We start from the raw sequence: 14,445 nt of genomic DNA, 5'->3' as shown, positions 1-14,445 counted from the left end.
GGTCAATGATTGAAATTCTCTCATGAGCATATAAAATGACTGAAAAAATGACAAAACTGTCCTTGAAACCTTGAACTAACCAAGATACCCATAAACCCTTGAAGTTTCAAAAATGACTAAAATACACTTTTAAACTTTCAAAAGTAATAAATTAAAAAAACACTAAAAATGAACAAAATAATAGGGGTGTTAATGTTCGACCCAACCCGTGAACATGACATGAACCTAAAACAGGTTTTTGCAGGTTAGGTTAGGGTTGGGCCTTAGCAAGTTTGAGTCATAAACGGGTTGACCTGAAAGCAATCTGATAAGAAACGGGTCATAAGAGGGTCAACTCGTATGACCTACAGTTAACACACCATTTTATTTGTGTCAACCTAAAATGACCCATTTAACACAACTTGTTTAACTTGTATCACAAACAAATATTCATTTTATTTTACATTTGTCAAATACCTTTTATATCCAGCCTATATTTTAAACTTAAAATGAAAAGTGAGTAATTGCAAAAAACTTACGAGTATAATTGGAAATTGGAACTTTACAAATTTTACGTACCTTAGTATAATTAGAAATTGAACCATATTATTTTGAATGTGGGTTGAAGACTTGAAGTGTATGTAGGTGGATATTATATTTCTAGATGGATATTATTTATTTTTGGGATGTAAAGAATATTTATTTCTAGATGGATATTATATTTAATATTAAGTAGGTTGAAATGGGTTATGTCACATTTTTGTCAACCCAACACGACCTGTTTATTAAGCGTGTTAAGTGGGTTGGGTTAGGTCAACCCACCTCATTAATAGGTCGAGTTAGGGTTAAAGGATCATGACACAATTATTAAATGGGTTGGGTTAGGGTTAAGCTATTTAGTCGAGTACCCCTACCTCGACACCACACGAACCCGACATGCTAACCCAAATTGACACCCCTACAAAATAACCCTAAAACACTAAGAATAATGTAAACATCCCGAAAACGTTCAAAATAACTAAAATACTTACAAACTTTGAAATGTAGAATAATAGCTTAAGCACCACTAAATTTGATAAAATTTTATGGCTTTGTAATCAAAGACTACAATTTAATAAAATTTTGTTCATAATGGGATCATGTTCGGCTCTTCTCTATTCTCTTGGATCAAATTTTGATTGTAAAACTGTCTCGGCATTTATGGAAGACTCTTGATATGTAATCCTTGTTTTCAAGAGAATAAAAGTCATGTGGACACTTTAATATAATTCATCTTTTTAATTCATCCTCAATTTTTGAACTTTCTTCAATTATATTCATACATAAAGAACAACATTTAGACTGTATAAAAATTTAAAATGCAATAGGACTCAGAAGGCTAATTACAGAACTCATTCACAATTATCTTATTTGCTGAACAAAATTTTATACACTACATATTCATCAACACAAGATTAACTAAAACATAAAAATCCAACAACTTACGCATTGATTGATTATACAATAGCAACAATAAAAGGCAAAAACAATGCCATAGTCATGACTTGTGACAAGTCTATTATTCCATAGTCCATAAATCAACCTCTTTTTTTTTTTTTTTCCTCTTCACAAAATATATGGTGGTAAATACAAGAATTTGTTCATCCCCATTTTAATTATTGTTCGCATAGCCGTCAAGTGATTCTTGCATTCCCTAGGGCCAAAATTGCAATTGACCAGTTGGAATTGAAAAAGAGTTAATTATTAGACAAGGTGTAGGCGGGTTTGGTGGGGAAAATTCCAAGAGCTACCTGACTTATCGTTCCAAGGGTCCCAATAGGAGCATGGTAAACTTGAAAGGGCTCCTGCACTTTGTTTAGCCAATTTGGAGAGGTCCCAATATGAGTTTAGGGTAGGCATTTTGAACTTGGATGGGCAAAGGGTGACTAGTGATAGACGCAATGAAAGGAGAATCCCTTCTGTGGACAAGATCATCCACATGGTTGGTCCTTCTCATGGAGTCTCACATCTCTTCCATGGCCTTTTTCATCTGATCCATCTCCTTCTCCAGATGTGGCACCCTTTGTGTGACAGTGCCTTTTGACTGCTCTCCACCCTCAGCATTGTTGTCCACTTCTCCAGCCTCTAAATTCTGCCTAAGACCTTCCATTTGTCGCTGGTGACGTCACTTGCTTGGTTTTGGTGCGTTAAGTCTACCATGGCAGCTACCATAGACTGTAGTTGATGTTGGACAGATGCTAGTAGTAGAGCCGTCATTAGTGGCGATGTGTGGTTGAGATGACTAGAAGCATTTCCACCCACTTGGTGTTCTGGACTTGTGGCCATCGACTTAGTCCGAACCATGCAACCTTTTTTCTTGGAAAGCAAGATGGTTAACACTTCACAACTTTGCTTGTATTTCCCATAGACGGCACCAACTGATGATGCACGAAAATCAATAGACTGAGTGCTCCAGGTTACAATGACGTTTCGATGACTTGAGAAGAAAGAGAAAGACTGTCAAGGGTGACTGGTGTGAACCGGCCAAGGACTTTTCGATGGTTAAGTTAATTTTCTCTCTAAAACATAAAGATAGTGAATATGTGAATAGTAAAACGTACCTTGGGCTGATGGAGTTATATTCCTTTGGGAGTTTTTAGTGGGTCTACTTGTTCGAATCCATTACCATCATGGAAGATGTGTATAATTAGTGGAGAAAGTGGAGTGGATTTTAGGGAATCCTCCCTACATTCTGGAATGATAGATCGTAGTCCAATTGCTTAGTGTTTGCAGAAAAAAAAATCCTTTGAAATTTATTAAGTGTCACTTGGTTGTCCATGCTCCTATGTGACATGGACGACTAGGTTGCTTTGGACGATCATGATATTTATGGATGGATCCTATTCATATCCATGATACTTTTGTTGGGTTCCCTTTCCTATGAATTGTTTTGGATGCGGTTTGATCATGGATGACTACCATGGACGACTACCATGGACGAATTGAACTTAATTCAGACCACCATCAAATGTTAAAATAATGACATGTATAATTACAAGGTCTTGAAAAGCTTATGAGACATAATATTATAAGGTCAACCAAAAGTCAAAATGCTTGGATTTTTTATTTTTACTGGATTTAACTTACTTCTAGTATATTTTTAAAAGGAATTTCCTTTTATTTTAAAGAGAAACTGCTACATCATCTACTAACTAAATAAAAAGTAGAGATTATTAAAACCCACTACTACTTGCCTTTGTATATTTAAAACAAAATGACATATTCAGCTAAAAATATACTAAAGGTAAGCCAAACCTATTTTTATTTTTTGTTTAGGACCTTCTTAGGCATTTATTATGGTTGTATTTGAACATGAACGTATATAAAATTCTATATCAAATATGACATGCTAAAAATTTTAATGGGTATATATATATATATATTATAGACTAAAAACAATTACTTGTATTATTTTGAACCCTTAAAAAACTAATGTGGTACTATCTATTTTGAGATTGAGATGGAATTCTGTTCAAAAAAGTTTGTCTCCGAATTCTCTCATTAACAATAAGAAATCTTCATATATCTGTTATAAAAAAAGAAAAAAAGAAAACTTCATATATGTATATATTTATAATAAGATTTTTTTTTTTGAGAAATATAATAAGATAATTATATAATAAAAAAAAAAAAAAAAAAAGACTAATTTTTAAGTAAGTTAACAAAATAATAATGGTTACAATAATATGAATTCCAGCAGGGTGATAGAGTGGAGAGACAAGAAGAAGAAAAGTAGGAAAATAGGCCTTTAACATATTAGTTTATCGTTGGTTGCGAACATTTTGGAGGGAGAGAGAGAGAGAGTCGTTGGTTGTTCGTTGTTGTTGGCATGACACGGTTACGGAGAAGAAACAAAGAAAGACATTCATCTCCTTCTTCTTCTTCTTGTTTTTTTTTTTTTTTTAATCTCTATCGATCTCTCTGAGAGATCACACAAACAATAAACAAGTTTCAGCAATACCAACACATTATTATTATTATTCCAAATGGGTACCTTTCAGAGCTTTAGAAAAGCCTATGGAGCTCTCAAAGACAGCACCATGGTTGGCCTCGCCAAGGTCAACAGCGATTTCAAGGTATTTATATACATACACACCACCACCTCCATTATGTTTTGTTTTCTCTATTTCTTGCTTTTTTTTATTTATTTTAATTTATAATTTTGTTGTTGTTGTTGTTGTTGTTGTTTTCTTGGTTGGAAGGATTTGGACATTGCCATTGTAAAGGCCACCAATCACGTGGAGTGCCCTCCCAAGGACCGTCATGTTCGAAGTATGTCTTCTTTCATTAAACTATGCATTGCATTTCATTTGTTTCTACTTCTACAATTTTATTATATATATATATATATATATATATATATATATATATATATATATATATATATTTGTGTGTTATTCTTGTTCTTTTTCGGAATCTGCATAGTAAAGGTAACGAATATAAGAGTTTTGTATCATTGAGGATTTAGATCTATATCGAAACAATGCTCAACCAAGCTGGGGATTTATTATTTTGTGTAGTGGTTGCATACAACATCCACCTCCATGTGAGAGGGATGATGTATGCAACCGTTACACAAAATACCACCTCCAATTTTGGTGTCCGCGTGTCACATTGCTTCAATTTTTATTTTTATTTTTGTTGGACTCTAATGCAATAAGCATTTTGATTATCATTTAAATATCTAATTTATGTTCTTATTTCTCTTCATTGTAGAAATTTTTTCAGCCACATCAGTATCACGTCCAAGGGCCGATGTGGCATACTGTATACATGCACTTGCAAGGAGATTGTCCAAGACAAAAAATTGGATTGTAATGCCTCTTCTTCTTTGCATTCATTCATGTGTATTTTTGTATATAATTTTTGGTTTCTTATTTCCTTTTTTTTGGAACACATCTTGAACAATTTTTTTAAAATCATTGGAATTCTTTTAATTTCTATCTAAATAATTTTGACAGTATTTTCCTAATTGATGCGTTTTCTAGAGATTCATATAATATGAACACTGAGACATTTTATTTTTGTGGAGGAGGAAGAATTGGAAAACTGTCTTAGCTGGTCATTGTGGGTGCTAAGGCTCGAGAGAGTACTGATTTTAATGGACGTAATCACTACGTGCAGGTTGCTATAAAGACATTGATAGTCATTCACAGAACATTGAGAGAGGCTGATCCTACCTTCAGAGAAGAGCTTCTAAATTACTCACACAGAGGACACATCCTCCAAATATCCAATTTCAAAGATGACTCGAGCCCTCTCGGTGAATACTTCTATCCGGATTTATAGTTGTAATTTTTCCCCGTTTTTGCTTCAATAGTCTGATTTGGATACACTTGGTAATTTTTAGTACCGTAACATCTCATTCTCAGAACAAATATCTCTTTGCAGCATGGGATTGTTCTGCATGGGTTCGGACATATGCACTGTATCTAGAGGAACGGCTTGAGTGTTTTAGAGTCTTAAAATATGATATTGAGTCAGAGCGTTTCACAAAGTCAGCTGGAGCATCCAAGGTATGTGCTTTTGATAATTTTATATCATTATCTTGGTTATCCATCAAATTCTTTCATCATGATTAGAATAAAATTGTTATCTTTGATTGTAACAGGTACCTACTAGAACACGGATGTTGGGTTGTGATGAGCTTTTGGAACAACTGCCTGCATTGCAGCAGCTTCTTTACCGCCTTATTGGTTGCCAGGTAATGTTTGATATGAATTGCCTAATTCAGTTGGTTCTTTGAATCTCAAATACTTGTAATTTTGGCCTTTGATATCTTCTTCCCCTTGAATTAGTTGCTATTTTGTTGTCCAAGGATGGCCTCTCTAATATGCTCTAAGTTTTGCAGCCTGAAGGAGCAGCTTATAGCAATTACCTCATACAGTATGCCTTGGCCCTGGTAGGCATGATATGTGTCTATATATATATGTCAAGTATTGCTTTCTGCAGTATCTTCTCAACATTACAGCGGAAAATTTATAGCAGAAGTATGTGCACATGTGCATGTTTGTGGGTGCATGTACTCTTTTATCAGTTATAATATACAATTTTTAAAAAATTGGTTGTTAAGTCTTGTCTCTCCCTGCCCCCCCCCCCCCCCCGACCCCCAGCCTCCCACCCTTTTCCCAGTTCCTTCTAACTTTTAACAAATTCATCATTTTACAATACTTTGAGCTCTACTTGCCTTAGACCGTAGTTAAGTGCTGTCCTTTGGGGATTACCAATGCTTGTTTGGTATTCTAGGTTTCTTTTAGGTCATAATTATCTGAATAGATGCTTAGATATTTGTTCAGTTTGTCCTTGGCAAATTAATGAAGAGATACCTAGATAAGAATTTCTTTTTTCAGTGATGCAGTTTGGTAAATCAAAAAGCACTACTTTTCTGTTTTCACACCATATTATCTATGTTAAACTTAAGTTCTTATAATGCCCGTATTTAAATTTTCAACAACATTGTTCTTGCAGGTATTGAAAGAGAGCTTTAAGATTTATTGTGCAATCAATGATGGGATTATAAATCTTGTGGACGTGGTAGGATTCCACTATGGTTATTGTCTTTTGGACTGAATCACTTGTATCATGTACTTTTATTTTTCCGTATAATACAATGCTCACCCCTATCATTCCTGCAGTTCTTTGATATGTCAAGACATGATGCTATGAAAGCGCTCAATGTTTACAAAAGAGCTGGCAAACAGGTTTACAATGTTCTTTGGATATATTTCTTGACAATATGAATTGCGGTGAATTTCTTCTTGGGTTCAATGTGGATGAAATTTATTATTGGGAACTTAGGTTTATTAGTTTTCTTGTTATACAGATTGAAAATCTTGCTGATTTTTATGACTGTTGCAAGGGTTTGGATCTTACTAGGAACTATCAGTTTCCATCTTTGAGACAGGTTCCTTTTTTGCCTTAAAAAGATGACATCTACCTTGTACCTAAAGGAATTTTTTTACAAAACTATGTTTTTTGCACTATACAGCCACCTCCATCATTCCTCGCAACAATGGAAGAATATATAAAAGAAGCACCTCAGACAGGTTCGGTGAATAAGAGACTGGTGAGAAAATGTGTCCATCCGGTTATGGGTTTTCTGACATATGTATATGCTTGCATGGGTGTTTATGCTTTTGGTTATGTGGGCATGTATCTGTCTATATATGTATGTACACGTGTCTATCTTGGTTTATTATCCCACCACAAAAAGGCAGAATATGAAGCCTGCTTTAAAAATTTTGCATTGTGAAAGTCCTCTTTTTATTTTAGAGAGAAGATATGACGTTTATAATCATGCTATCCATCAATAATGCAGGAGCATAACCAAAAGTTATTTCAATATTTCATTTTAGATTTTCCGTGGATAATTTCAGATTGTAACCTAGTTATTTGTTTAGTTTGGATTGATATTTAAGTTTTGTTAGGATTAGTTGTTCATCATTATCCTTTGTTTAGGATTATTGGATTAGTATTTGAAATTGTTTAGGATTATCAGATTAGTATTTGAAATTGTTTAGGAGAGTTTATCCTTATCTTTGTGGTACTTGGAAGCTGCCTATAAAGCTCCGGATGATTTCTTTTATAGACTATGATTATTATTATTCAGATTATTTGCAGAGATTGCATTGTGTTTGTTTGGTGGTGAATCCAAACACCTTAGGTGGGAAGCCTAAGGTCTACGGTAGGACTAATCTAGGTGGGAAGCCTAGGTTGTCCTGCATCAATTAGTCTTAAATATAAGATTAAAAGGTGCTAACAATTCATTACTGATCACCTGGATTTTGTTATGATGCTTGAGTAAAGCTGAAGCTATTTCTCTTAATCTATTTCTGTGATATATGCTGGTGTAATTATGCAATTCTGTGTTCTTGCTGACATGTTATGAGATGTCATACCTGGGCTTGTCTGATTGAAATTTCTACTACTTTGCATTGGTTGTATATAGTTTTCTGCTATTGAAACCTTTAATACCAGGCAAGCTTTCTGTTAGTCTTAATAGATTTTACACATTCAAACACCAACATAATAGACATGGTCACTTTGGCCTTTATTCGCACTCATACTAACATATACGACAACAACCAAGCCCTAGTTCCAAAAATTTGGGATCAGTTATGGATCCTCAACAGGCTAGACAAGGGCAGCCACATGTATTCTTTTCTATCATTCTATTCTATTTGAATTCATACTTTTTTTTACTTCCTTAATTGATAGTAATACTTAAATATAATATTTAAAAAAAAAAGGTATGAGAGGAGCCCAGGTTTAATGCTCCTGAAGGCCATTGACATTGCTTTGTTGTGGGAAAGGGATGCATTAATGAAAATGGAAGGAGAACTTATTTGTGAAGCAAATAGATGACATTGACGATGATCTTTCTACCTCCCAAGTGGTTCTTTCTATCAGTTTCCTTTTCATATATGTGAGCCCTTTTCTTCCACAGGACTTGATAATTTAAATATTATATATCAGGAAGTAGATCAATACGGCACTATCTGAGCAGGTTGCTCAAATATTTAGAACTGAATTCTTCTCTTTTTACTCTCAATAATTATTTTTGACAGCTTTCTTGAGTTTACTGTCTGGCTAGGGTGCTCAGGTTTTGCTGAGCCTTCCATATCATTTTGAAGTCACATCTTGACTTTATACTTTATGATCATCTTTAGTTGTCCATCAGTGAATAGTGATGACTTTTACCTCACACGTGCTCCTTCATTTTTTTCCCCTGGCAAGTACTGAAACTGGCTATCGTTTCCAGGTTTCCTTTTTGAACAAGAATGTGGAAATATATGGCATTACATCACTAGGATAAATTTCTTTTGGTGTAGTTGCTTTTCATTTACATATCATATTCTAATTCATTGTCCTGATAACTTATGTATATCTGATCTGTAATCATCTTGTCATCCCATGATGCTTTTATTTAGACATTTGTGATCCCCTATTGATGAAAAGATGAGGGAGAGTCACTTGAGATAGTTTGGTCATGCTTAGAGGAGAGCGATTAATGCACTAGTGGGAAAAAAGTGAGTTGATTCAATTTCAGAGAACGAAAAATGGTAGTGGAAAACCAAAAATTAAATTAATAATAATAAATGACTTGTCATTTAAATTTGGATATTATAGAATAGTGGAAAAGAATATATGTGGCCAGCTCTAATTCGTCTATTAATCAATAACCGTCCCCAAAATTATAGGACTAAGGCTTGGTGTTGTTGTTTTTTTATTAAGATATTTGAGAGCTTGGTTTCTATTTGAAGATCCTAAGAACTATCTTTGAACAAGCCATTTTACAGGTCTATGGGTTTGGGCATTCGTGTTTAATGGAGAAATGTTTTGGTAGAATATACAATTTTACCTTCCTAGGCTTCACAACAGTAATTAGTTCGTTATGCAATGAGTAGGGCAGATCTGAGGTTGCTGCTAATGGTTTCTGTGATTAACATATTCCTTTTTACTGTGTTTCTTTCTGTGTTTTGCTATGTCAAATTCTGTGCTTGGATTTTTAAGTCAGTTCAATTGTAAAATTGATTCTGAATATTAGCAACCTAAGAAATTTGTCACTTTTAATTATCTGGTCCAGTATTTCACATCTCCAACTTTTTGGCATAATTAATACATAAGAATATGTTTAAATCTGCCCAGTTTTCCAAATTCTTTCTCAAAAGTTCTGTTCATTGGTGGACTTCAAAGAGAAAAAAAAAAGTTTTATTTTTAGCTTAGTTCATCCTCCATTTATAATGACCTTGTACAAATGATTTAATGTCAAATATAAAATGTATGATATGTGGGAAGAGTCTATATTTGGGTTTCTAAGATGTATTTTCTAATATTAGGAGTATCGGGAGACGGAACAAATGATTGTGAAAGCTGATGAACCTGAAGAACCTCCAGAAAGTGAAAAACAGGAGGAAAATGCTGAGGAGGGAAAACCATTTGTAGATGCCGAGCCTGAGGAAGAGGAGGTGGAACCTCCACCTTTGATATCAACTGAAGATACTGGGGACCTGCTGGTAAGTTGTATGTATATGTATATCATGTTTCATTTGAAGTTGTTTTAGTATTTATAAAACGTTTTTTTTTCCCTCTATTTTTGCACCTTTTTTGTGCAGGGTCTGAATGAAATAAATCCAAAAGTTGCAGAACTAGATGAAAACAATGCTTTGGCTCTTGCGATAGTGTCACCTGGTAGGTTGTGTGGTTTTTGATATTAGAGTGAGATATATTTGACTTAGGTCTCCCTTGTAGGGTGTAATAATAGTCTGTTTAATGCACTCATTGGGAGCTTGGGGCCTCATTTGGTGTTTCAAAAAGACAAGGACATCTAAAAGTGCACTAGACCTGGTTTGATTGAAAATGGTCTATGTTCCTTTGAAGCACAAAGATAATAGACAAACATGGCAACTTGTTTTAGAGGAATTAAACTGAAATTCATTGTTGATCATACTAAATTAGCTCAAATATCTCTCCAAGGGTGGACCTCTAGCATTGTCCTTTTCCTGGGAAAGATATTGATAGCATAATTGTTGCTTATTTGAAAAATTCTTATATGAAAAATTCTTCATTTTTGTTTTTGTTTTTTGTATTTTGGTTTTTGTTTCAAGTTGTTCCCTCCCACAATTTAATTTGTAATTTATGTTTTTTGGTATATGATACTACCCTTTATTTCTGTTTTTTGAAATATGCAGGGAATAATTCTTTAACTAATCATGGTTTGAGTGACATCGGCGGGACTTCAGGTTGGGAGCTAGCATTGGTTACCACACCAACCAACACTGGTAGCCACTTGGGAGAAAGCAAATTGGTACTTCTAGCAATTATTTCTTCTTTTATTACTTCATTATTTTGTATTCTTTGCTTGAGATATAGCTTTAATTGAATCTTTTTTTATTAGGGAGGGTTTCACTGAATTGCAATAAGACTAGTAAAAATATGTAAATACTAATACTGATTGGATAAAATGTGGTTTGGTCCTAATTTAACCTAACTGACTACTCTCAATTACTTTTGCCTCCTTTTCATTTTGGTTTGGATGTTGATACAATTGTGGGTTGATCACCGTATGAAGTGACTGGACTGGGCATTTACTGGATTGTCCATTAAATTAGCATCATTATTAGTCCATTCAAGATCTTAAGTACTACTGGTTTTTGGTTCAGGCTGGTGGGTTTGACAAGCTTTTACTTGATAGCTTGTATGAAGATGACTCAGCCAGGAGACAAATACAACTGCAGAATGCTGGGTATGGATATGAGGGGATGACAATGCAAAATCCATTTGATCAACAACAGGACCCATTTATAATGTCCAACAACATAGCACCTCCACCCAATGTGCAGATGGCAATGATGGCTCAGCAACAGCAGCAATACCAACAACAGCAAATGATGTTTCCACAACAGCAACACAACATGATGGTGGTACCTTTCCACCATCAATCTCAATACCCTCAACAACAGATGCAACCTATGGATTCACCGAATCCCTTTGGAGATCCATTCGTTGGCTATCCACAAAGTGCAATGCCACAACAAGGAAATCATACTCTAATTTAGAGGTTTAGTTCTTTCCCCTTAGTTTGATTGTATTCTTTAATTCTTTGTATTAGGGATTTTTTTTTTCAAAATTTTTTTGCGAAGTTTGATAATCCCATTCTTTGTTTACTCAAAAAGTTGTGACTGTTTGTATTTTTGTATTGATGAATCATTTGATATTCAATCCAGGCAAATGGATGTATTATTTTGATCATCTATCATGTTTTCACATCAGCTTCTTGAGTTGTACTCTTGCCTCCGAAAAGTGTTAATCTTGGATCTTGGAGTTTTTGTAATTCTTTTATTATTTTTGGCTAAGTAATATATATATATATTTTTTTTTTGAGAAAATAGCCAACTCAGCCAATTTAATTAATACTTAAAGAGTTTAGAAACATAACAGTTGTAAAGATCTGGTGGAACAAACTCCATCCAATCTTGTGACCGAAAAGAAAATCTCGCTTTCTTAGCTAAAGCATGAGCCAGAGCATTGCCGTGCTTAAGAGTGTGTGCGAAAGAATAATTCTGAAGAGAACTAGCTGAAGACAATATGTCTTTTATCAAATGACCAAAAGAATGATGTAGAAAATTCTTCTGTTGTAGAGCTTTGATGGAGACCTCAGAATCACCTTCGAATATAGAGCTGGGTAAGCCTAACTCGGGAATAAGGTGGACAGCTCGCCTAGCTGCAATGGTTTCCAGGATAACCATGGAAGGAGGCATGATAATCTTTTCAGACATAGCCGCCGTTTCTCCCTTGGAATTTCGAACCACAACACCAATGCCCCAATGCCTTCTTCATTTAAGTCTTCGAACATGGTCCCGTTGAAATTAGTTTTACAGGTGTTGGTATCTGGTGGTTCCCACACTTACGCCTTGGTCTTGATGTATCATGAGGTTTAAGTTGAAGACTCTGAAACTCCCTGAGATTGTCATGGGCTGTTGCTGCAATATTAGCAAGGGGCAAGACAGGTTCCCATACCCGAGTTTTATTCCTTCTCTGCCAAATAAGCTAGCAAATCATTGCAAACAAATCTGGACTGAGATGGGAGCTGCTGACCAAATCAAGAAGATCTGCAAAAAAGGCTAGAGAGTAAAAAACAGAATTTAAAACCGCAAAAGCTTGCTGCCTAACCGGGGTAATCTTCTCACAGTACCACAAAGCATGAAGTGTGGTTTCAGGCTCCTTGTTATAGTAGTGGCTACAAATACAAGTTGTGACTTTTGTTCTCTTCATCAGGCTCTTCAAAGTGGGCAAAGAATCAGTACAAGCTCTCCACAGGAAAAACTTAAACCTTATTTGGAATTTTTAGAAGCCATAAACCAGTCCAGAAACAACTAGAATTCCTAGGATCTGAAGATGAAGCCAGCTCTCTATTCTCCGAGTCACACAGCAGCTTGTACCCAGTCTTGACTGTAAAGCTCACTGCTTAAATTCGACCAGCATAGAACATCAGGTTGGGGAGAAAAGCACAAGGGAATGGACTTGATTTTCTGAGCTTCAAAGGTGAAGAACAGCTGGTCAATAAGTTGAGAGTTCCACCATTTTGAATCAACATCTATCAAGTCAGAAACAACATTCTCCTTATGCAAAAACGAAGCTAGAAATACCACCATTCCACCACCTTCACTAGGGAGCCAAGCATCCTTATAAATCCAAGTTGTGCACCCATCCCCAATCCTCCATTTTGCACCCATTAAAATTAATTTCCTCGCCCGAAGAATGCTTTTCCAAGAATAGGAACTAGAATTTTCTTTTGCTTCAAAATAGTTCTATTTGGGAAATACTTGGCCTTGAAAACTTTGTAGAGGAGAGAATTTGCATCATTAGCCAACCTTCATACTTGTTTAGCTAACATTGTCTCATTGAATTTACTCAACTCCCTAAAACCCAACCCTCCTTCATTTTTAGGCTGGCAAAGCGTCTTCCAATTTTTCCAATGTATCTTTCTTTGATCACCTTGCTGGCCCCACCAAAATTTACAAATCATAGCCTCAATATCATAGCATAGGCCAACTGGTAATTTGAAACAATTCATTGCAAACATCAGAATGGCTTGGACTACTATCTTGAGTAAAATCTCTCTTCTAGCTTGAGATAATAATTTTTCCTTCAACCTTTTTAATTTATTCCATATCCCCTCCTTAATATAGTTGAGACTAGCTCCTTTATTCTTTCCAACCATGGTAGGAAGCCCCAAATACATTTTATATTCTTTAATCTCAGGAACTCCCAATAAATCTTTAATGGCATTTTTTGTTGTCTCCAAAACTGACTTACCAAAGAATAGGTCAGTTTTTCCTCTATTAACTTGTTGCCATGATGCTTGTTCATATTTGTCTAGGATATTTTGAATAACTTGGATTTCCCTTACCTCATCTAGGCAAAATAGCATACTATCTATTGCAAAGAAGAGATGTGAAATCTGAGGACCGTTTTTGCACAAAGAGAAGCCTTTGATACCCCCCATTGAAACTGCCATCTGAATTAACCCATTGAGCCCTTCTAAACACAGAAGAAAAAGGTAGGTAGATAGAGGATCTCCTTGCCTAATCTCTCTTGTAGATCGAATGTCACCTCTAGGTTCCCCCTTCACCAACATAGAATATGAAACTGTGCTAATACACTCCAAAATCAGATTTAACCATTTGTCTTCAAACCCCATCTTCTCCTTTAATTTTGCCAAAAAATTCCATTCTACCTGATCATAAGCTTTACTCATGTCAAGCTTCATGGCCATGAAACAACATTTACCCATCTTCTTGGTCTTCATATGATGTAGGGTTTCAAAAGCTACCAAAATAGTATTAGAGATAGCTTTATCTTATTGAAAGACACTTTGTAATTATGAGATAATGTCAAGTAAACTTTTTTTTAGTCTATTCACCA

At 35.1% G+C, this 14,445-nt stretch overlaps 1 protein-coding gene across 2 annotated transcripts; it reads left to right on the top strand.

The window, feature by feature from the left end:
- Positions 1-3,757: 3,757 nt before the first annotated feature.
- Positions 3,758-11,806, top strand: LOC142621943 (putative clathrin assembly protein At5g57200). 2 transcript variants are annotated; one of them, XM_075795327.1, is made up of 15 exons: positions 3,758-4,094; positions 4,221-4,290; positions 4,735-4,832; positions 5,143-5,281; positions 5,410-5,534; positions 5,630-5,722; positions 5,870-5,920; positions 6,487-6,552; positions 6,654-6,719; positions 6,878-6,922; positions 7,007-7,084; positions 9,858-10,034; positions 10,134-10,209; positions 10,710-10,825; positions 11,181-11,806. In XM_075795327.1, the coding sequence occupies exons 1-15, from the start codon at positions 4,005-4,007 to the stop codon at positions 11,574-11,576; spliced, it is 1,686 nt and encodes a 561-aa protein (XP_075651442.1). In that variant the 5' UTR covers positions 3,758-4,004; the 3' UTR covers positions 11,577-11,806. The 2 variants fall into 2 exon arrangements, with proteins under 2 accessions (XP_075651442.1, XP_075651441.1); XM_075795326.1 differs by having other exon boundaries at positions 3,759-4,094; positions 6,842-6,922.
- The last annotated feature ends 2,639 nt before the right edge of the window (positions 11,807-14,445 follow it).

This window comes from Castanea sativa, chromosome 1 (assembly GCF_040712315.1).
Source record: "Castanea sativa cultivar Marrone di Chiusa Pesio chromosome 1, ASM4071231v1".
In the NCBI taxonomy this organism is placed as follows: Eukaryota; Viridiplantae; Streptophyta; class Magnoliopsida; order Fagales; family Fagaceae; genus Castanea; species Castanea sativa.
The sequence above is the reverse complement of the archived record's forward strand: the minus strand, read 5'-3'. Positions and strand labels throughout refer to the sequence as shown.

Bases quoted from the DNA above. Each gene is read 5' to 3' on its own strand.
- LOC142621943 (XM_075795326.1), top strand. From the start codon at position 4,005: ATGGGTACCTTTCAGAGCTTTAGAAAAGCCTATGGAGCTCTCAAAGAC. The intron at 4,833-5,142 runs GTAATGCCTCTT...CACTACGTGCAG, and splicing joins CCAAGACAAAAAATTGGATT to GTTGCTATAAAGACATTGAT. The intron at 6,923-7,006 runs GTTCCTTTTTTG...TGCACTATACAG, and splicing joins AGTTTCCATCTTTGAGACAG to CCACCTCCATCATTCCTCGC.